The sequence below is a fragment of the Onychostruthus taczanowskii genome, unplaced genomic scaffold (genome assembly GCF_017590055.1).
Source record: "Onychostruthus taczanowskii isolate IOZ18803 unplaced genomic scaffold, ASM1759005v1 scaffold51, whole genome shotgun sequence".
NCBI classification, from domain to species: domain Eukaryota; kingdom Metazoa; phylum Chordata; class Aves; order Passeriformes; family Passeridae; genus Onychostruthus; species Onychostruthus taczanowskii.
The window spans coordinates 3,802,754-3,821,771 of record NW_024502680.1 but is presented as its reverse complement, the minus strand read 5'-3'; the positions used below and the strand labels follow the sequence as shown (position 1 = coordinate 3,821,771).

Here is a 19,018-nt window from a genome sequence, read left to right as displayed (position 1 = left end):
TGCTGCCCCATCGGGGTGTCTCAAAACTCTGGGGGGGTGCAAGGAGAGCTACAGGGCCAGGGAGCAGCGTGCTGCTGTGTCATTTTATTGAGGAAAGGTGGTATGGGGGACAGAGCACACCTGCTGCAGCTGGGGGCATACACAGCCCCTGGTGCACCTGGGTGCTGCGTGGTACAGAATCTGGAGGGGGATGGCTGGCATTCTGCACTGCAGGGTGGGGAAGGCTGAGGTTGTTGGTGATGGGAGGGGAAGGGACCTGTGGTCAGACCCTGCATCCAGCCCCTGTCAGCTTGCTGAGGGTCACCATGCCCTGGGGCCAGGGGAAGGGAAAGAACTGAGGGGTCAGGACTTAGGGGGTGATGGGAGGAGTGGTATTGAGCCACGTCTCACATCTGCTGAGCAGAGCCCTCTCCTCCATGTCCCCTGCTCTCCCAGCTCTTTTCCACTGTGCCTTGGCTTGCTGGATGTTGCCGTGGCTCCTGCCAGCATCCCAGGGAGGCAGAGGAGTCCCTCTGCTGCCAGCTGCCAGGCAGTGCCAGGCCACCTCCCCCAGCAGGGCTGCTCACAGCCGGCTGCGGTGGCAGCGCTGGAGGGCATCTCGCAGGGCTGCAAGCACTCGCTCCACGTTGGCCCTGGTTGAGTTGCAGCCCATGAGGCCGATGCGCAGGACCTGGAGGAGAAGGGTGAGTGTCTGTGCAGAGGGAGTGGGGGACACACAGCCAGGCGGGAGTGGTTGTGCGCAGCTCCCTTGTTCGTGTTTAACACATCGTTCTCTATAAAGAGGTGTCGCCCCGCTAATTACGTGCGTGGTTATTCAATTAGGAGGTGATTGTGTGCGGTTATGCTGCTATGCGTTGCTCCGGGCAATGGGACGCGCCGTGCCAGCCACACACGCTGTGGCAGCCAGAGGGTGGCAGTGAACGCGGGGATCTGTGCCCAGCCGTGGGCAGCAGGAGGGGAAGACTGTGCCCACCTTGCCCACCGTGGGGCCCAGGCCCCCAGCGATCTCCATGCCGTGGTTGTCCATCAGAAAGGCCGTGATGTCCTTCCAGTTGTAGCCCTCAGGCACCCTGACAGTGGTGATGGTGGGAAGTCTGGCCTCCTGAGGAAGAGAGAAACTGCTGTCAGTCCCACGGCCCCTGGTGACCCCAGCACAGTGCCAGGAGAGAGCATCACGGAGCGGGGAGATTTTTCTCTGGCATCAAAAGCTGCCCAGGCACATCTCCAGCTGCCCAGGGCTGTGTCCTCACGCTGCCCCGCTCGGTGGTGGCGGTGGTGGCCTTGCCCTGCACCCACCTCCTCCTCCACAAAGAGCTCAAGCCCCATGTCAAGCAGCCCCCGGCACAGCAGGGTGCAGTTGGCCCGGTGTCGCTCCCAGGAGCTCTCCAGACCCTGTGGGCAGAGAGGAGAGAGGAGGTCCCTGCTGCTGGCAGGGTTCCTGCTGGTGCTGCCCTGCCTGCCTGGTGCCACTCACCAGTTCTGCCAGCAGGGCCAAGCCCTCCCGCAGGCTGAAGAAGCTGTTGATGGGTGCTGTGTGGTGGTACCTGCAAGGGGCACCCGCAGGGTTCAGCTTGCACACAGACTGGCAGCCCCGTGCTCGTGGCCGGGGAAACTGAGGCACAGCATCCTCCCTCCTCATCACCCAGTGCAGAGGGTTGTGAGCATGCAGCAGCCAGGGAGATGGGGAGGCAGGGCCTGAGCCCTGGAGGGCAGGCAGCCCCGAGCCAGGACAGAGGCTGGCTGGGGAGCGCTTGTCCCCGTCTGCAAGAGGAGAGCCCGCCCTCACCTCCGCGGCTCCCCGTCACAGCCCCAGTAGTTTGCCAAGCAGCCCATGTCCAGATAGAAGGATGGGGGCTTTGTCTTCCTCCTCAGCAGCTTCTCCCTGGTGAAACAGAGCACTGGGGAGAGGTGGGACCTTGACCCCACCAGCTCCAAGGTGGGAAGGAGGACTCCCCTAAGGTGAGCGCAGAGATAGGCTCCAGCTCCCAGCCACTGCCCAGGGATGGGATGGGGTCTACCCCCAGAGTGGGACAGAGGCAGGTGAGAGGTGACAGCTTCCCCAGCCCCATTGCCTTCCACCCTGGTGAGACCGGGCTGCTCTTACCTGGCTCTCTCACTGAATGAGATGGGGGCACTGCCAGGGGGTGCGTTGAGGACTTTCTGGGACCCTGAGTACAGGACATCGATCTCTGCCCCAAGAGGGAAGACAGCTCCTTAGGAATCAGAGGCTCCCAGCAGGAAAATGCTGAGCCCTCCGAGCTGGCTGCAAGTGGTGGGTGTGAGGCACAAGGATGGCACACAGGGCAGGTCCTGCTCGTGTTCAGGCTGCTTTGGGAGGCCCCCTGGCACTGCTGATGTCCCCCAAGGGGAACAGGCTGGACCAATTTTTAGTGCTGCTAGCCAAAATGCAGGTGGAGGGGCTGATCCCACTGCTCTCTCTCCCTGTCCCAGGCATGAGCCCCTCTGTCCCCTGGTTGCCCATGATGGCACTGTGGCTCTTACCCTGCTGGTCCATGAAGATGGGGGCTCCCCCAAGCGATGCCACTGTGTCCACAAGCAGCAGGCAGCCATGCCTGTGGGAGGACAGAGCTCAGCCTGGTGCTCCTGCCACCTCCTCTTGCCACGTCTCTGCCTGCAGCCCTGGCATCCTGCTCCCCGCAGGGGCTGCGTGTCTCACTGGCACCGACTGCTTCCAGCACAACAGGGCCAGAGGAAAGCCCAGCACAGATAAATCCCCAGGCCCAAATCCCCAGTGGTGACTTTGGGGTGCCCACCACGCACTGACCGGTGGCACAGCTCGCCCAGCCCCTCCAGCGGCTGCAGCACCCCTGTGGAGGACTCGCCGTGGGTGATGAAGAGCACCAAAGGTCTGTGCTGCACCAGGCCCTGCAGGACACAGGGGGAAGGTGACCACACTGGAGGTCAGCTGGTGCCCTCTGCACAGTGGCCAGCACTCACCTGCTCAATGTCTCGTGGAGTGAAGTACTTGCCCGGGGGCTTCAGCAGCTCACAGACATTGGCTCCTGGGAGGAATTTGGGCAGAGGAGAGTGAGGTTTGGGCATGCTTCCCACTGGGCAGTCACCTGCTCCGTGGGGCAATTGGTCACGCATGACCCAGGAGCAGAGCCACCTGCCCGAGTCTGGCCTCCTGCAGGTTTGCACAGTGGAAAAGCCATAAAGCACCACAAATGGAGTGGCAGCATTTTTGGGAAAACCTGGAGCACTCTCTAGCAGAGTGCTCTCTGGTTTTGTAAGCCGTGTCACCGAGCACTGCCAGGATTGGGACAGCAAACCAGGGCACCTGCAAGCCCATTCCCCTCAGCCCTGCCATGCCATCTGCCTGTTCCCAGCATACCCAGCCTCCTGGCAATATCGGCGGCACGTTGTCCCCAGATGCCATTGATGGCCACCAGCACGGTGTCACCTTGCTCGAGCAGGTTGACGAGGGCGGCCTCCATGGCACAGTGGCCGCTGCCACTGATGGCCAGGCTCAGCCTGTTCTGTGTCTGGAAGGCGTACTGGATGCCTGCCTTGATCTCATCCATCACCTGCGGCAGCAGGACACTGGCCAGCACTGCTACTGCCCCTCTTGCCCCAGCAGAGCTGTTCCAGCCCCTCCTGGGGGTGAGGAAGAGGAGGGGAGGGAAGGAAAGCTGGGCTGGGGCAGCTCACCTGCAGCACTTCAGGGTGCATGTGGCCCAGGAGCTGGCGGGCGCCCGCAGCCTGGATGCGGCGGGGCACGTTGCTGGGCCCCGGGCCGAGCAGCAGCCTCTCGGGCACGGCCAGGGGCCGCAGCAGCTCCTCCGGAGGGGCAACGCGGAGCACGCTGCTGGCCATGGCACGCCGTGCTGTCCCCAGGAGCTGAGCCCAGAGAAAAGGAGTGTTGGAGGCTGCCTGAGCAGCTGCCAGCATTGCAGCACAGTCTATCCTGTGCCAGCAGTGTCCAATGTCCCACGGACCTTGACCCAGAAATCAGTGCTCCCCCCCACCAGCCTGGACTCTACCCCTGGCTGCCTCCCCTGCCCGGTTAATGTGTCACCAGTGCTATCCCTGCTGTCTTGGGCCCCTCATTTTGGGGGATGCTCCCTTGCTGGTGCTCAGGTCATCACTCTCCAGGTACGTCAGCCTCTGGGACTCCCAAGCACTGGGGGCAGGGAGGCAGTCCCTGTCCCCACGGCCCCCACAACTCCAGGGCTAATGTCTCCCAACAGTACCCCAGCAGGTGGGTCCCTGCTCTGGGCACCTAGATCCTGTGCTGAGACTGGTCTGGCACAGCTGCCATGGTCGTAGCTCCTCCTGCAGCACGTTCCTGTTGACCAGAGCTCCCTGACCAGGGACCTGCCTTGCAGAGGGACAGCCTGAGGGAGGCTGGCCAGTGGACTGATGTGCACCAGGGCTGTGGACTGGGACACAGACACAGTGCCTGCCACAGTGAGCTCTGCTCTGCAGGCTCATGAGCATCATGAGTGTCCTGAGGATGCCACAGGCTTCACGTGGGGTCGATATCCTGTCACCTGCTGTGTGTACCCACAGCACATTGCCTTGTGCCTCTGCCACATTCTCTGCCATCCATACCCTGAAATGCAAACAAGCTGCCTGCTGCCAGCTTTAGCAGAGCCCTGAGCGTGTCCCTGCCCAGAGGAGCCCCAGTGAGCAAAGCTTTGGCTGGGATGGCAGCACAGGGGTGGGAATTCCCACCCGGCAGAACTGGCACCAGTGGCCGCTGCTGAAGACAAACGGGACAGAGGCACGGGGCCAGCAACAGTGCCAGGTGAGAGCGCATCTGCCTGGCAGCCGGGTGGTGACCACTGGGAGGAGCTGGGGGCAGATGAGTTTGATCCCGCATGGCTGATGGAAGCCACAAGCAGCCTGGGGACTGCTGCCCAGCCATCATCCCACCAAAGCGATGACGACATATCGGATGAAGAAGATCTCCCTGTCCTCTAGGGAGATTTGGGGCATGGCTGGGGCGGGGAAGGGACGCGTGGCCTCGGGGCTGCCGTGGGGCGAGGCTGGCCGTGCTGCTGGAAACAGCTGGCAGCGAAGGAATAATCCGCTTTCTGCGCTGGCTCTGAATTCCGGGCGCAGATGGGCAGGAGCGGCCGTGCCCCGGGAGGCGGGCGGGGGCTCGGCGGACGGAGGAGCGAACTGACGGCGCCGGGACCGGGGGCACAGGAAGCCCTGGCCAGCGCCGCTCCTCGGAATACTGCGCGGGGAACAGCGGTAGCGGTGTTCGTCCGGGGTACCGAGGTACCGGGGTACCGGGGTACCGGGCCGGTGCCGGTTGCCAGGCGACAGCTGCCGAGTGCCGCCCCGCGCAGAGCGGGGACCGGGGCTGCTCCGGGGTGGCGGTGCCGCCCCTCGTGGCCCCGGCGGGGACGAGGCGCGGCGGGTGGGAGCGGGATGCGCATCCCCGAGGGTCCGGCGGGGCGGGGGGGCCGCGGCCGGTGGCCATTTTGCGGAGCCCCCCGATGCTCGAAGTTGTGGGTGTGGGAAACTGCCCTCGGGTCCCCAGCGCGGTGACCGCCGGGTGCCGCCCCACCTTCCAGAAGGATCCAGCCGGGGTGCGGCGGGGGGGGCTGCCCGCGGACGAGGAGATGCCTCTGCCGCCCCGGCCCCGGCCAGGGTGCGAAGGGGGAGGATGCCATCCCCGCAGCCCATGGCGGGGGACACAGGAACCCCTTGTCACCCCAGAGCCACCCCTGCTCTTCCCTCGGGGCAGATGGCTGTGGTTATGCAGCTGAGCCATCTTGCGTCATCACCATCATAATGCCTCAGAGTGAAACAGCAGCGCTGGAGGGAGTGGTGGATGCCCCACCTGGGGCTCTCGCCGCGGGTGGCTGGCAAAGATGCTGCGATGCTAAGGCTGTTCTTGGCCCCCAAGGACGAGCAGCTGCCGGTGACCTTGCGCTGTGGAGTGGCTGGACAAGGGCCGCCATGTCACTGCGGGCCAGTGCAGTGGCTGCTGGCTGTTGAAGGGACAGGTGCCGGGGCGCAGGACCAGTGCAGAGCTCCACGCTTGGTCATCCAGGTTCGCAGGGAGCAGCCCTGCACCTGCCCTATTGTCTTACTCCTCTGCTTCCTTCTCCCCCCCTCCCTCCTCCTCCTCCCCCTCACGGGGCAGTGACCCCTCCCCTAGATCCTGCAGACCCCGTGTGAGCCGGGCTCCTGCCTGCTCGGGTCCCATGCGGCAGCATCGGGGCGCAGGGAGGACAAGGGACCAGCCGAGCATCTCCCGTAGCACCGCACAGGCAGGAACCCTTCCATCCCAGCAGCCAGAGCAGCCCCGTGCAGGTGGCCTCTGTGGCACTGGGGGCAGGGAGGCAGAGAGCCTCCCCCTCCCCTGGGTATGGCCAGGGGTGTGGTGGCTCTGCCATCTCGGCATGCTGCTGCTGACCTCCATTTTGTCTGGGAGGTGGCAGCTGGCGCTGGCAAAGATGCTGCCACCACCCTCCACCTCCCTGCATGTGGCAAGAGCTGCAGCCCCTCAAGCCCTGGGTGCGGTGGGAATCTGTTGTGCTCCCCCTCCCTGGCTGCCTTTCTCCATGCCCAGCAATGCTGGGCACCCATCAGAGCTCACTGCCTTTTCTGTGCAGCTTTTCCCTGCTTTGGGTTGGCATGTCTGGAAGAGAGGATGAAGGGAGCCGGGATGGGGGTGGGGTTACTTTGCAGCAGAGATGGGAAGCAGAACCCCTCATCCATGTCCTTACATTTGCTACCTGTAAACTGAATCTGCATGGGAATTCTCAGGGAGCTGCAAACTCTGCCCTGGGGCTGTGTCCCGCGTTGGGGTGGGCAGGAGGTGAGGAGGCAGAGGGCAGGGTACCAGGGGCTGGCTTTCTTCTGAGTGTGGGGGGCATCTGCCCTTGTCCTGGGCTGTCCTCTGAGCTGCTTCCCTGCCTGCAGGTGCTGTCTGGAGAAAACTGCACCGTCATGGCCCCTTGTCCTGTGTGGGGCGGGAGGTGGGTGAGGAGCTTGGCTGGCAGGCGCTGATGGTGCCATGTCATCCAGCAACGTGTTCCCTGCTGCCCTAGGGGCAGCACACAGTCCCGTGGTCCCAGTCAGAGCTGGGGGAGCCCCAACAAAGGGTGCAGGGGAAGGGCTCACCACAACAAAGCCTGGCAGCTGCTGAGAATACACTGGTGCAGCCAAACGGGGCGTCCACCCTCGCCCTCACTGAGGTGACGTGGGGCTGGATGTGAGCAGACAAAGGGAAACTCACCTTGGATTTCCCTGGCTGCAGGCAGCTCCCCATCTGCTGGAGCTGGGGGACCGGCAGCACAGCATGCTCCTGAGCATCCTTTGGGGAAGAGCTTGCTGGTTGGTGGCACTTGGGGACAATGCTCCCTGTCCTGTTGGTCACCTCTCAGCAGGAGAGGCTGCCAGTTGGTAGCCCCTGGACTTAAGAGCGGTTTCATTAGCTAATCTGCCCAATTAATCTTAGCTGATCCAGTTAATCATGGCTCTCCAGGCCTTTTGCTCCTCACTGGGGATGACTGGTGTGTCATGGGGATGGGCAGAGCCAGCAGGCTGCACGGGAAAGGGTGGGAAGAGATGCCCTGCAGGACTGGGGGACAGGTCCAGATGTTGCCCCTGGCCCCAGGAATTTGCCATTCCTCTCTGCAGCCTCTCTTGTGAGTAGGGCAGCCCTGGGAGGCGGCAGGGAGGGAACAGGGAGCAGGGCTTTGGTGCTGGCAGGATCCCAGCGAAGGGCTGGCCGTGGCTTATCGAATTTCTCTCGATGGCAGCAGATTAAGCAGGCGGTGGCTGCTCTGGCTGTCCCCAGGCAGAGCGAGCTGGCCAGGCTGGAGCTGCCCACAGCCTGGGGGGGATGCCTGGCCCTGGCCCTGGCCCTGGCCCTGCCCCTGGCCCTGCTCGCTGCAGCCTGGCCCCTCTCTGCACAGGATGCTGAGTGCCCAGCGGTGCCAGGGGTGCAGGCTGAATGCCTCCCTGAGCCAGGGATGTGAGGCAGGGGAAGGAAAGGAGGGTGAGAAGCAGCTGGGTCAGTGTCTGCTGGGGGTCCCCGAGGGCACACGGTGTCACCTGGGGTCCTTGTGCTGCTGTGGCAGGGGTGGAACTGGAGAGCTGCAGAGGAGAAGAGGGAAGCAGTGTGTCGCCCATCAAGGATGCTGAGGGAAATGGATGGAGCAGAAAATGGAACTGGGACTCTGCAGCAGGGAATACTGGCCAGGAGAGGAACTCACACTGCTGGGCAAGGACAGCCAGATGGGAATACACTGGGGTGTAGCCTGTGGATGGCAGGGAGAGAGAAAAGGTCCTGCTGGCCAGGAGGGAGGTTCTCACGGCCAGCAGTGGTGGGGGTACGGGGTGTGGGGCTGAGCAGGCAGAAAAAGGCAAAGGGAGGAAAGCAGCACCAAGGGAAGGTACACAGCAGGATGGGGAACACAGGAAAGTGGTTCAAAGGAGAAATCAGAGTTTCTTTGTGGGAAGTGATGGGGCTGGAGTGGCTGGGAATGGCACAGGGGTGGGAGGGGATAAGAGCAGGGGCTGAGGTGGCCCAGGGCAGGCAGCAGGAGGTCCTGGGGTGCTCACTGATGGGTGTTGCTGTTCTGGGACTGTGCTGGAGGCAGGAGTCCAGCGACCTGAGCCACCTCTTCAGAGCCCTGGTAGCTGGAGAGGCCGCAGAGCTGGGGGAAGGGAGCTGCCCTGACTCAGGAGGAGAGGGAAATGTTTGACACGGGCAGTTGTCAGGTGAATGGGGATGAATCCATTGTCCTTGAGCGGTGCCACAGGGTGGAGCAGCTTGAGCTCTTGGCCTCGTGAAGATGCAGCCCTATCACATGGGAATATATCCAATCGTTTTCACAGGAAAAACAACTCCTTCATTCCCCTTTGGCAAGCACTTCTGTTTAATTTTTCCTTTCCCCGGCTGAGTGGGGAGGCGGAGGCCACTGGGAGGCAGCAGCCCACTTGCTTGCTTAGGGACTCAAGGGTGGTGTTAAACACCTGCTTAAAATAATCCAAGCTCAAGAAAGCCTGAGACCAAAGGCTTGAACTCTGGGATTTATGGGTGTGATCACTGGCTGAGCACAGTGGGAGCTCTGGAGCCATCCCAGCAGGAAGATAAGAGGGGGGCTTGGGAACTCCAACAGAAGCAGCTTTGTCCTCTGCATGCTGTTGTACATGCCAGCTCACTTATAAAATAGGCAAAGGGTTTCTGAAAGGCAGTGCCAAGCTTGTAACACTTTCTTGATGCAAATTTTTCCACTGTGTCTATGGTTTCCTCTCACCCCCTTGGAAATCAAACCACAGCTGTCAGACCTCAGGTAGTTTTAAAGCCATCCCCTTCTCTTGGGATACTTTTTATTCTGTGGATTTGCTTTTTTCTTCCCTTCAGCTCCCCCCTCCCCCCCCCCCCCCCCCCCCCCCCCCCAACCTTTTTCCACAAATTCTCCTGAATTTTTCATTTCCACTATGGGAAAACACATCTCATGTTCAAGATCCCTCCTTACTGCTCCACTTCCTTCTGGTCATGGCCCATGTAACCAGAGCTGTGCTGGTGCTCATTAACCATCTCATTTCTCCCTGATCTCCTTCCTCCTGGAGCAAATATCCTGCTGGCAAAACCCAGGCTTGAAAAGCATTAGGGAATTCACACACACCCTTGCAGGTGGATGCAGAGGAGCAGTTCCTGCCCATTTTCTAAGGGGTCCTGTGCTCCATTTTCAGCACCAGGGAGCATGGGGAGCCAGGGAGCAGGGAAAGGCAGGAAAAGGGATTTGTTAGAAGGCAGGAAGGGATTTGTGTCAGGTCCAAAAGGATCCCAAAGAATGCAGCAATCAGAGGAAGGATCCTAGTACAATTTTCTGGGCAGTGCTCATGAGGTTTAACTGCAGCTGAGGGAAGCTGGGAATGGCCTGCAGAGCACCTGGGCATCAATGCTGGGGTGGACAGCTGCTCTGGGAGATGTTGGTGGCGGGTTTGTTTTGTCTTGGTGAGACTAGCAGTTAATTTTTTAGCAAAAGGACTGGAAATACAATGGTAAACTGGGAGCTTCAGCTGTGTGCAATGGCCACTGGCTTCCCAGGGAGGGCTGCTGGTGCTGATGCTGCGAGTCTGCTTTGTGGGAGCTGAATGGGAGGCGCATGCCCGCGGCTGTGCTCAGCCACCGCCTCCGTTCCCAATGGAATGCCATCGCTTCCCTCCCTCCCCCCCTGTCCTGCTGCCCAGTCCCTGCCTTGCTGGGCTTGGAGGGGAGGCAGGAGGCTCTGGTAACAGGCAGGGAGCTTTCTTGCTGGTTGGGGGGTACCTGCTCGGGGCCATTGGCAGCCTGGGGTGAAAAAGCTGCTCCCTGGGGGTTGTGCTGGTGCTGGCAGAGGCTCTGCCCGCTGCTGTGGGTGCCCTCCAAGTGATGCTGCAGGGGGATGGAGGCTCCAGTGCTGCCCTGGGGTGGCGGCAGGGATGGTCCCTGGGACTGAGCTGGGGTTCCTGACCTGAGGTATGACAGGGAGAAGAGGTAAAATGAGGGCAGGTCGAGGTATGAGACAAAACGCCATCTTTCAGGCAGAGACAGAACAGCGTTCCCAGCAGGTTTCCTTGCACAGGCCTTGCATTCATCCAGCACAGTTGCAAGATGTGGATCAGGATGCAAGTTTTCCTAAGCCACTTTTCTTCCCTTTTGCAGGACAGGCACTGCTCCCCTCTGGCAGGACCCAGGAGCGGCCAGCGCGATGGCGGGAGCGTCCGTGAAGGTGGCAGTGCGCGTCCGGCCCTTCAACTCCCGGGAGATGAGCCGGGAGTCCAAATGCATCATCCAGATGTCAGGAAGCACCACCAGTGAGTGCCTCAGGGGCAGGGGGGCTTTGGGTGCTGCCTGGGAAGGAGCACGTGTGGTGTGGCCCCAGCAGCAAGCTGTGGGGATCCGTGGTGAGGATGCCTGAAGCATCTCCAGTGGTTTGGAGGAGGAGGTGTGGTCAGCTTTCCATGGGGAAATGCAGTCCTGCTGTTGGAATGGCAGTGGTGGGATCTACATGGCACTGAGCCTTTGGATTTTGGTGACAGTGAAAGGGGCAGTATTCCCCAGTAGGCAATGAGGGATCACAGAATTACAGGGTGGTTTTTTTGGAAGGGACGTTAAAGATGATCTCGTTCCAACCTTCCACTAGAGATCATGTTCTTCCATGTCCAGCCTGGTCTTGGAGCTGTGCGTGGGCCAGCAAGTGGTTTTTGACTGCCTGGCCAGGTACCACTCACTGCAGTGTGCCAGGACCCATTCCTGCTTTTCTGGGGCTCTTGGAGATGCAGCAGCAGCAGGATGGAGGGGTGGGAGAAGGGTTTGCCGAAGGAATGGTGCGCTCAGAGTGGGGGTGCAGCCTGGAGCCTTGGGGCTGTGTGTCCCCAGGAGCCTGCCTGGCCTTTGCCCCTCTTTAAACAACAGCTGCTGGCAGTACGGTGTGGGAATGGCGGTCAAGCCCCTCCTCTTTGGCTCTGGAAGGCTCCAGATGGGGCAGTGTCTAAAATAACTCGCTGCCCGCCCGCCTGGGGCTGCCTGCGTCACCGACGGTGGGTGAGACACCGGTGCCAGCCACCCCCGCCCTGCAGGCTGCTATGACAACCCTGCTGCTGGGGAGGGGACAGCACCCAAGGGTGCAGGGGGACTCTGGGACCCCGCTGGCCACCCCAGGCCTAGGGAGAAGGTCTGTGGGACAGCACTGCTGGTCTCTGCCATCCTGTGGGGGTTCTCCCTTCGTGCTTGGACAGGGATTCTCCATCTGCCTGGGGTACAGAGCTTCTGTCCTCGTGGTGAGGAAGCCTCCTGTCCATGCAGGAGCTTCCCAGCTGCCCAGGGCCAGGCAATAGGAGGGCAGATGTTCCCCATTCTGGTTCTGGGGGGGACCTGTTGTGCCCCTAGTTCCAGTCAAGAGCATCAGGCATCCCCCACCTCCACCGTGGCTGTGTTTGTTCAGAGCTGTCTGCCCCTGCTCACCCTGCACACCCTGGCTGTGCCCCCACCCCTCCAGCCCAGGGAGGGCAGCAGGGCTGCAGGCAGGAGCCCTTTGCTGACAGGGAGGATTTTCTCCATGAATGGACAAACTACTGGCTAATCCTCTTGGCCAGGGGGCTGGGGAGCAAGTGTGGGGGGCTCAGAAACCTGCTGCTGCTGCGGCTGCTGGAGGCAGGAGGGGGCCAGCAGAGCAGGGCTGCCTCAATCCCTGCAGCTCCTGGCAGAGAAACCAAAGATAATCATGTTTGAGGGGAGTGAGAGTGAAGTTTTGCCCTTCCCAGGATTATTTGCAGAGACCTTTGCCTGTGCTGGGTAGGCAGGTTCTTCTCCTGCCTAAAGCATCGAGCCCTGTGGGAGGCAGAGGGGCCCAGGGTGGGAAGGGATCTCAGCCTTTCTCTGCTGTCCTTTCACCTGCAAACTTCCAGCTGCCACAGCCACCCACCTGCCCCCCAACCCTGCTGCTCTGTTCCTGTGGTGTCCTGGGCACCATCCTGGGCACCAACACTCCTGGCCCCTCTCCTGATGGCTCCCACCAGGATTGTGTGGAGGAGACCCCTGGCTTTGATCCCAGTCATGTTTTCTGTCTGGAGCTGTGCCTCTGCTGCCCTTAAAACCTGGTGATATTTTCTCTGAGGTGGGTTTTGGGCTTTCTCCTGCTTTCTGCCTGCCCACTCATGCTGCTGGCTCTTCAGGGCAATGTGAGGGACATCTCCAGAAGTTTTCCTCCTTCCAGCCCCCTTGTCTCTATGTTTGTCTTCACCTCCACACCCTCTCCTTGCCTTTTCAATCCCAATGGCCCAGAGCATGAATATTCTTGAGCAGCTTTGGAAAAGTCCTATAGGAAAGAAAAAACTCCACCAGCAGCATCCACCTGCCTGCAGGCAAATAAATGGGAATGGCAGGGGCATGGCAAGAGTGTTTCAGCTCAGGACAGGAGATGCCTGCTCTTAGGATGCTCCCTTCTCCCCTGTATCCCGGTCTCTGGTTCCCCATGCCAGCTGAGCAGCTGCAGCTGGGATGCCTGGAGCCACGTGGTGCCATCCCCGGCTGCTTCCGTGCCCTGTGCCCAGCATGGGCTGGCACTGGGATGCAGAACAGGCTCCTTGTGTGGCTCCATCCTGCTCCACAACTCATCTTTGCTCCTGTTCTCTTGGTCAGTGTCACCTCTGCAGGGCAGAGCCAGACCTGGTGACCGGATGGAGCTGCCAGGCTAAGCACCAGGAGCCATCAGAGATGCTCCATCCCACTTCTTGCACGACCTCTGCTCCTGCTTCTCTTCACAGTTCCCTCAGCACAGCATCAGGCTTTGGCAGGGCTCAGGAGCAGGCAGCCACCATGGTGCCCTTGCTGCCCACAAACACCTGCTCCCCCAGGGCCTCCACATCCCTGTCTGCTGCTGCAGGATTGCCAGCTGGTACTTCCCAGCCCTTTCTCCTGGGAATCAGGCTGCCTGGAATGCAGCAGGTGTCCAGAGCAGTGGAGTCAGGCTGCCTGCAGCAGGTAGGCAGGCAGGGAGCCCGTGCCAGCCCCTTTGGTGCCAGAGCTGGGCTTCTGTCCATGCCAAGGGGCATCTCAGGAGCACCGTGCTGTGGTTTTGTGGTCAGGGCTGGATCCTGACCCCACTTGCCACCCTTCCCCAGTCTGCCTCACTGCTGTGCTGGGTTGTTCTCAGGTCAGAAGTGGTGGACCCTTCCCATGGGAGTAGAAAGCACCTCCACTGTGGTGTTGGAGGAGGGATTCAGAGCAGAAAGCTTCTGTGTGTGTAACACTCCACATCTGGCCATCAGAGACCATGGCAGAGAGCTGCACCGTGCCTGGGGCTGCCCAGGAAGGCCCAGCTGGAATCAGGAGTGGGTTTGAGCCCTGGCTGACTGAAGGGCAGAGCAGGCTGGGATGGAGAAAGCTCTGGGCTTATGGCTTCTCCTCCATCCGTGGTGGTGGCAGGGAGCAGCTGGGGCAGTGGGCACAGGAGCTGTGCTGTGCAGCCCTCAATGTCACTTCATTGTCACCTAACATGGCTGGTGGCTGCACCTCGTGATTACCCGCTGCTTTGGGTTCCTTCTGATGCATCTGTTGTTCCAGAAAAAAACCCACATGGTAAACGCTCTACAGGAGGAAAAAAAAAACATGGCATGAGGAAGAGCAGTGATGCAGTCTCCAATTTCCATAGCAACGTCCTTTTCATCAGGGGATGACAAAAGCAGACTCTTGTTTCCGCTGGTGCTGTGACTCGAGGCATTAATCACCCTGCTGGGGCTGGGCACCTGCAGAGGCAGGAGCCAGAGGGGCTCTGGGGGAGCCCTGGCAGGGCTGCAGCTGCTCCCACCCCACGGGTGCCAGCATGGGAGCTTTGGACACGCTGCCCAGCTGTGGGCAGAGGGAGGCTGGGACCCTCCCGTGCCATGCTGGGCTCCCATGGGAAGGTGCCACAGCAGGAAGGAACCCGAGGGAAGGAGTCATGTCCCACTCACTGTGTCCAGCAGGAGGTTTGGGCAAGGCTCTTCCTGTTCCCTGGGCTCTGCTGGCCATGGCACCACCTCCTCTGCTTTCACAGGTGGGGTCTGGGGGATGCAGAGCTGGAAGATTCCCAGTCCACCTTCCAGGGCTGTTTTGGACTGAAACCCATCACCCTTCATCCCTCCCGCATGGAGAGGGGAGAGGGAGGTGGGGCAGGGGTACCATGGGTGGCTGGTGGCCTCATGTTCCCATCTGTTTGTCCCTAGCTATCCTGAACCCAAAACAGCCCAAAGAGACACCAAAAAGCTTCAGCTTTGACTATTCCTACTGGTCCCACACTACGGTAAGCACTGGGAGGCCTGAGCCCGCCTCAAAGGCTGGGCTGGGAAGAGGCAGGAGAGCCTCCTTGCCAAATTTCTCCATGTCCCCTTCCTCTGTGCAGCCTGCAGACATCAACTATGCATCCCAGAAGCAAGTGTACCGGGACATTGGCGAGGAGATGCTGCAGCATGCCTTTGAAGGCTACAACGTGTGCATCTTCGCCTACGGGCAGACAGGAGCTGGGAAATCCTACACCATGATGGGCAAGCAGGAGAAGGACCAGCAAGGCATCATCCCACAGGTATGCCTGGGGAAAACTGCCTGTCCCCCTCATCCCAAAGGGGTGCTCAAAGGAAAAGCAGAGATGGGAGGAAAGAGGGCAGCAGGGTGGGAGGGAGACCAGGTTTTGCCAGGGTCTAATATCGTACTGCTGTGACAGTGAGCTGGCATGGCTCCACCAGGAGGGGGTCAAGGAGGGTCATCCAGGCTCTCCAGGGCTGGAAGGACTATGGTCTGGCCACACAAGGCCAGTGGTTGTGAGCACAGTGGCCCAAGGGCTGAGCTGCTGACCAAGAGCTGCCGCATGCTGGCCCTGCAGGACACGGCAGGGCTTTGGGGATGCTGATTCTCCGTGTCAGCATGGGCGGCTCTGCCAGCTCCCCAGGAGCTGTTCCAGCACTCATTGGCTGGTTTTTGGGGTGAAAAGGCAGAAACCCCTGTATCCTGGGCAGCCCAGGCAGGAGCATTGTGCTGGTGGGGGCTGAGCTCGCTCTTGTGTCCGCAGCTGTGCGAGGACCTCTTCTCCCGCATCAATGACACCACCAATGACAACATGTCCTATTCTGTGGAGGTAGGCTCCCCTCTGCCTGCCCAGCCCCTTCTGGCCTCCCACCTGGCTCCACAGGTTGTGCCATGTGCAGACCCCTCTTTGGGGCCATCCTGCCAGCTCTGCCCGTGCCCTCTGCTCTAGGTGAGCTACATGGAGATCTACTGTGAGCGTGTGAGGGACCTGCTGAACCCCAAGAACAAGGGGAACCTGCGGGTGAGGGAGCATCCCCTTATGGGTCCATATGTTGAGGACCTTTCCAAGCTGGCTGTGACCTCCTACAATGACATCCAGGACCTTATGGACTCTGGGAACAAAGCCCGGTGAGTTGGAGAAGGAGGAGATGGGCAGGGTTTGGGAAGCTTGCAGTCACTTCTAGAAGGTTCTGCTTCACTCCCTTACTTTGCTAGTCCAGCTGCTCTGGAAGTGGCTGTCCTCTCCTCACTGGGTGCTGGGTGCCCCCACTTGCTTTCACCTCACTTTCCTCCTGCTTTCCAAGGGCATTGGAGACAGCAGGAGAAAGCCTGAACCTGTGCACATCTTCTCCCAGAGCCCTCTCTTGTCCTCCAGACTTGCCTTCCCACATGTACCCTGTCCTGGCATGAGCCCTGGCCCTGTCACCAGCCACTCCAGTGTCCCTCACAGAGTGTCACACCTCCCTGTCCTACTCTCCCTGCAGCACAGTGGCTGCTACCAACATGAATGAGACCAGCAGCCGCTCCCACGCCGTGTTCAACATCATCTTCACGCAGAAGCGGCACGACGCCGAGACAGACATCACCACTGAGAAGGTAAGAGCAGGGCCTGGAGGACTCAGGGGAGCCCTCATGGATCCAGGAAGGACTTTTGTGTTCTTTCATCAGCACTTGGGGCAAGGTGGGGCAGCCTGGTGGAGGACTGGACCAGGAGGGAGATGAGTGCCAGGCACATTCTGGCTCATGGTCCCTCGAGGGACTGGCCCCTGTGCAGGATATTTGGCAACTTGTGCCCTTCAGCCCTGCCTGTAAGGGTATTAGCCCTGCTCCTGAGCAACTCCTGCAAGGATGGCCCTGCAGAGCCCACTGCTGCCCCAGAGCAGTGTCATCCTGCAAGGGGTTTTGGCTTTGTGCTGGGTTTGCTGTGCCCACAGGGCTGACAGCCTCCCCTCTGCCTGCAGGTCAGCAAAATCAGCTTGGTGGACCTGGCTGGGAGTGAACGAGCTGATTCCACAGGTGCCAAGGGCACAAGGCTAAAGGTGAGAGCTGACCTGAGGTCCCCTTCTGCTGGTGGGACACCATGGCCTCCTCCCTCATCTCCAAAATATCTCCTTCCCTTGCCTGGTTCTTTGCCCACTGCATTGCCAAAATCCTTGGTGAGATTGTGTTTGAAAGCTGCCCAGTGCCATGAGTCCCAGCTGGGGGGTGCTGGTTACCCAGTAAGACCAGCTGCTCTTTGGCCACACCGTGCTGGATATTCCTCACTTTCTCCTGGGCTTTAATGTGGCTCTGAAATGGGGACTGAGCATTTTCCTCTTCTAACCAGGAAGGAGCAAACATCAACAAATCCTTGACCACTCTGGGGAAAGTCATCTCTGCCCTGGCAGAAATGGTAGGTAGCTGGAGAGCAGACAAACATTGGCACTGGGGGGAAATGGGCTCAGGCCAGCAGGGCTGGGCTCAGCTTTGAGGGATGGAGCATCCCAGCTCCATGGGATGGAGCATCCCAGCTCCAGGGGGTGGGCAGACACACCCCAAGCTGTCCCTGCGGCTGGGACAAGCTGGGCTGGTGGAGATGCCATCTGCATGGGGACATGTGGCACTCTCTGCTTGAGGGCCAGGGATCTGTGGTGGGTGCCAAGGAAAACAGCAGCTCCCTAAACAGTCTCTCCATTTCCTTTGCAGGACTCAGGGCCCAACAAGGTGGGTGCCCAGGTTGGATGGGGAGGGGGGCATTGGTTTTGAGCACAGAGGGAGTGGGTGGGAGTGGGTTGCAGGGTGGTTTGGGAGTGAGACTGTGCCTGTGCTCGAGCTGTTCTTCTCCTGGGGGCTGGCAGAATCTTCAGCCTCCTCCTCCCTCTGGGGCTCTCAATAGCCAGCCTTAACAACCCTCCCAGCTCAGGGCATTTCACAGGCAGGACCTGTGGACCTGGGCAAAGATGCCCAAGGCTGCCATCCTGTTCCAAGTCCCCATGGCTGGGGACCAGCTGTCACCTTCCCTTTGAGGAGAGCAGGCAGCTTGACAGCCCTTCCCTTTGCTCTCCACTCCCCAGAACAAAAAGAAGAAGAAGACAGATTTCATCCCGTACCGAGACTCGGTGCTGACCTGGCTGCTGCGGGAGAACCTGGGTGAGGACAGCTGGGGGGTATGGTCTGCTGGAGGGTGTGGCTGCCAAGCAGGGCGTGACAGGGGACACAAGGACCAGCATCTCCCTCATGGCTCTGTCTTACTGGGCAGGAGGCAACTCCAGAACTGCCATGGTGGCTGCTCTCAGTCCTGCTGACATCAACTACGATGAGACCCTCAGCACCCTCAGGTAGGAAGAAGTGCCCTTGTCCTCCCTGCAGTGAGCAAGAACAGGGGAGGCTGGCTGAGGCCCAGGCACTGCCAATGCTCTCCCCATCTCTGGGGTGTCCCTACCTGGGGGTGTGCTGTGGGAACCTGCAACCTCTGACAAAAGGCCAGAGGGTTGCCAGGTTGTCAAAGGGTTGGCACTGGGATTCTCCTTGCTGGAGGGGCTCTGCAACACTCTTGCTTGCCCAGCAGCTGGGGTTTTGCTGTTCAAGACCCTGCCCCTGTTCTTGTGTTGTTCGAGACCCTGCCCCAGTTCTCAGTGTTGCTCAAGACCCCGCCCTTCCCCAGGTACGCTGACCGTGCCAAGCAGATCCGCTGCAATGCTGTCATCAATGAGGACCCCAACAACAAGCTCATCCGGGAGCTGAAGGACGAGGTGGCACGTCTGCGTGACCTTCTCTACGCCCAGGGCCTCGGGGACATCATTGACAGTAGGTACCACGGGTGCCCTCTGCCACAGGCTCCAGGCAGCGATGGGCTGGGGTCCTGCCAGCCTGCGGGACTGATGTCCCCAGAGCCTCCCTGCACCCTGCTGCCCTGCCCCACAGCAGCACAGTGCTGCCTCTGGTGAGCCCCTGCACGCATGGTCACAGCCCCCAACCCCTCCTGTCACAGGGGGAGCTGCTTTCTGCCCGGCAAACCTTCCCTTCTTCCCTTCCACCCACCATCTGCAGCATCCAGCACCCAGCAGAGGTGCCAGGAAGGTGTTACTGGGACTGCACATGCCCATGGGCTCCCCTCCCTGTGCTGTCTGATATCCTAGTGAGATGAACCCCCTTGTTCTGTTCTCTCTGTCTTACCCCCGCTCCCTGCCCTCTCTTTCTCTCTTAGCCCATCCTGCTGCGGGAGGATCCAAATGTGTGTATTCCCCATCACTGGTACTCTCTGTTGCTTCACGG

General features: G+C 60.5%; 2 protein-coding genes across 5 annotated transcripts in view; one reads left to right on the top strand and one right to left on the bottom strand.

Annotated features, from left to right (window-relative positions):
- Positions 1-562: 562 nt before the first annotated feature.
- Positions 563-3,852, bottom strand: AGXT (alanine--glyoxylate and serine--pyruvate aminotransferase). The gene is made up of 11 exons (XM_041416348.1): positions 3,673-3,852; positions 3,356-3,548; positions 2,959-3,023; positions 2,786-2,886; positions 2,503-2,573; positions 2,105-2,189; positions 1,787-1,882; positions 1,475-1,544; positions 1,297-1,392; positions 974-1,102; positions 563-670 (listed from the first exon to the last, which is right to left on the bottom strand). Exons 1-11 carry the CDS (start codon positions 3,835-3,837, stop codon positions 563-565), a joined length of 1,179 nt encoding a protein of 392 aa, XP_041272282.1. The 5' UTR covers positions 3,838-3,852.
- Positions 3,853-10,653: 6,801 nt separating this feature from the next.
- Positions 10,654-19,018, top strand: part of KIF1A (kinesin family member 1A) — a 36,035-nt gene continuing 27,670 nt past the window's right edge. For all 4 annotated transcript variants that reach the window (XM_041416206.1, XM_041416205.1, XM_041416204.1 and 1 more), the window contains exons 1-12: positions 10,654-10,797; positions 14,689-14,765; positions 14,865-15,044; positions 15,528-15,593; positions 15,714-15,892; positions 16,249-16,360; positions 16,726-16,803; positions 17,091-17,156; positions 17,450-17,467; positions 17,818-17,893; positions 18,003-18,081; positions 18,408-18,550. In XM_041416206.1, coding sequence (XP_041272140.1) covers positions 10,692-10,797; positions 14,689-14,765; positions 14,865-15,044; positions 15,528-15,593; positions 15,714-15,892; positions 16,249-16,360; positions 16,726-16,803; positions 17,091-17,156; positions 17,450-17,467; positions 17,818-17,893; positions 18,003-18,081; positions 18,408-18,550 — 1,180 coding nt within the window. In that variant the 5' untranslated portion in view covers positions 10,654-10,691. The remainder of the gene's footprint in view (positions 10,798-14,688; positions 14,766-14,864; positions 15,045-15,527; positions 15,594-15,713; positions 15,893-16,248; positions 16,361-16,725; positions 16,804-17,090; positions 17,157-17,449; positions 17,468-17,817; positions 17,894-18,002; positions 18,082-18,407; positions 18,551-19,018) is intronic.

Coding starts and splice junctions, on each gene's coding strand:
- AGXT (XM_041416348.1), bottom strand. CDS start 3,837: ATGGCCAGCAGCGTGCTCCGCGTTGCCCCTCCGGAGGAGCTGCTGCGG. Junction 2,574..2,785: donor CTGGGCGAGCTGTGCCACCG/GTCAGTGCGTGG, acceptor GTCCTCCCACAG/GCATGGCTGCCTGCTGCTTG. Junction 1,883..2,104: donor TCATTCAGTGAGAGAGCCAG/GTAAGAGCAGCC, acceptor CTGTTTCACCAG/GGAGAAGCTGCTGAGGAGGA.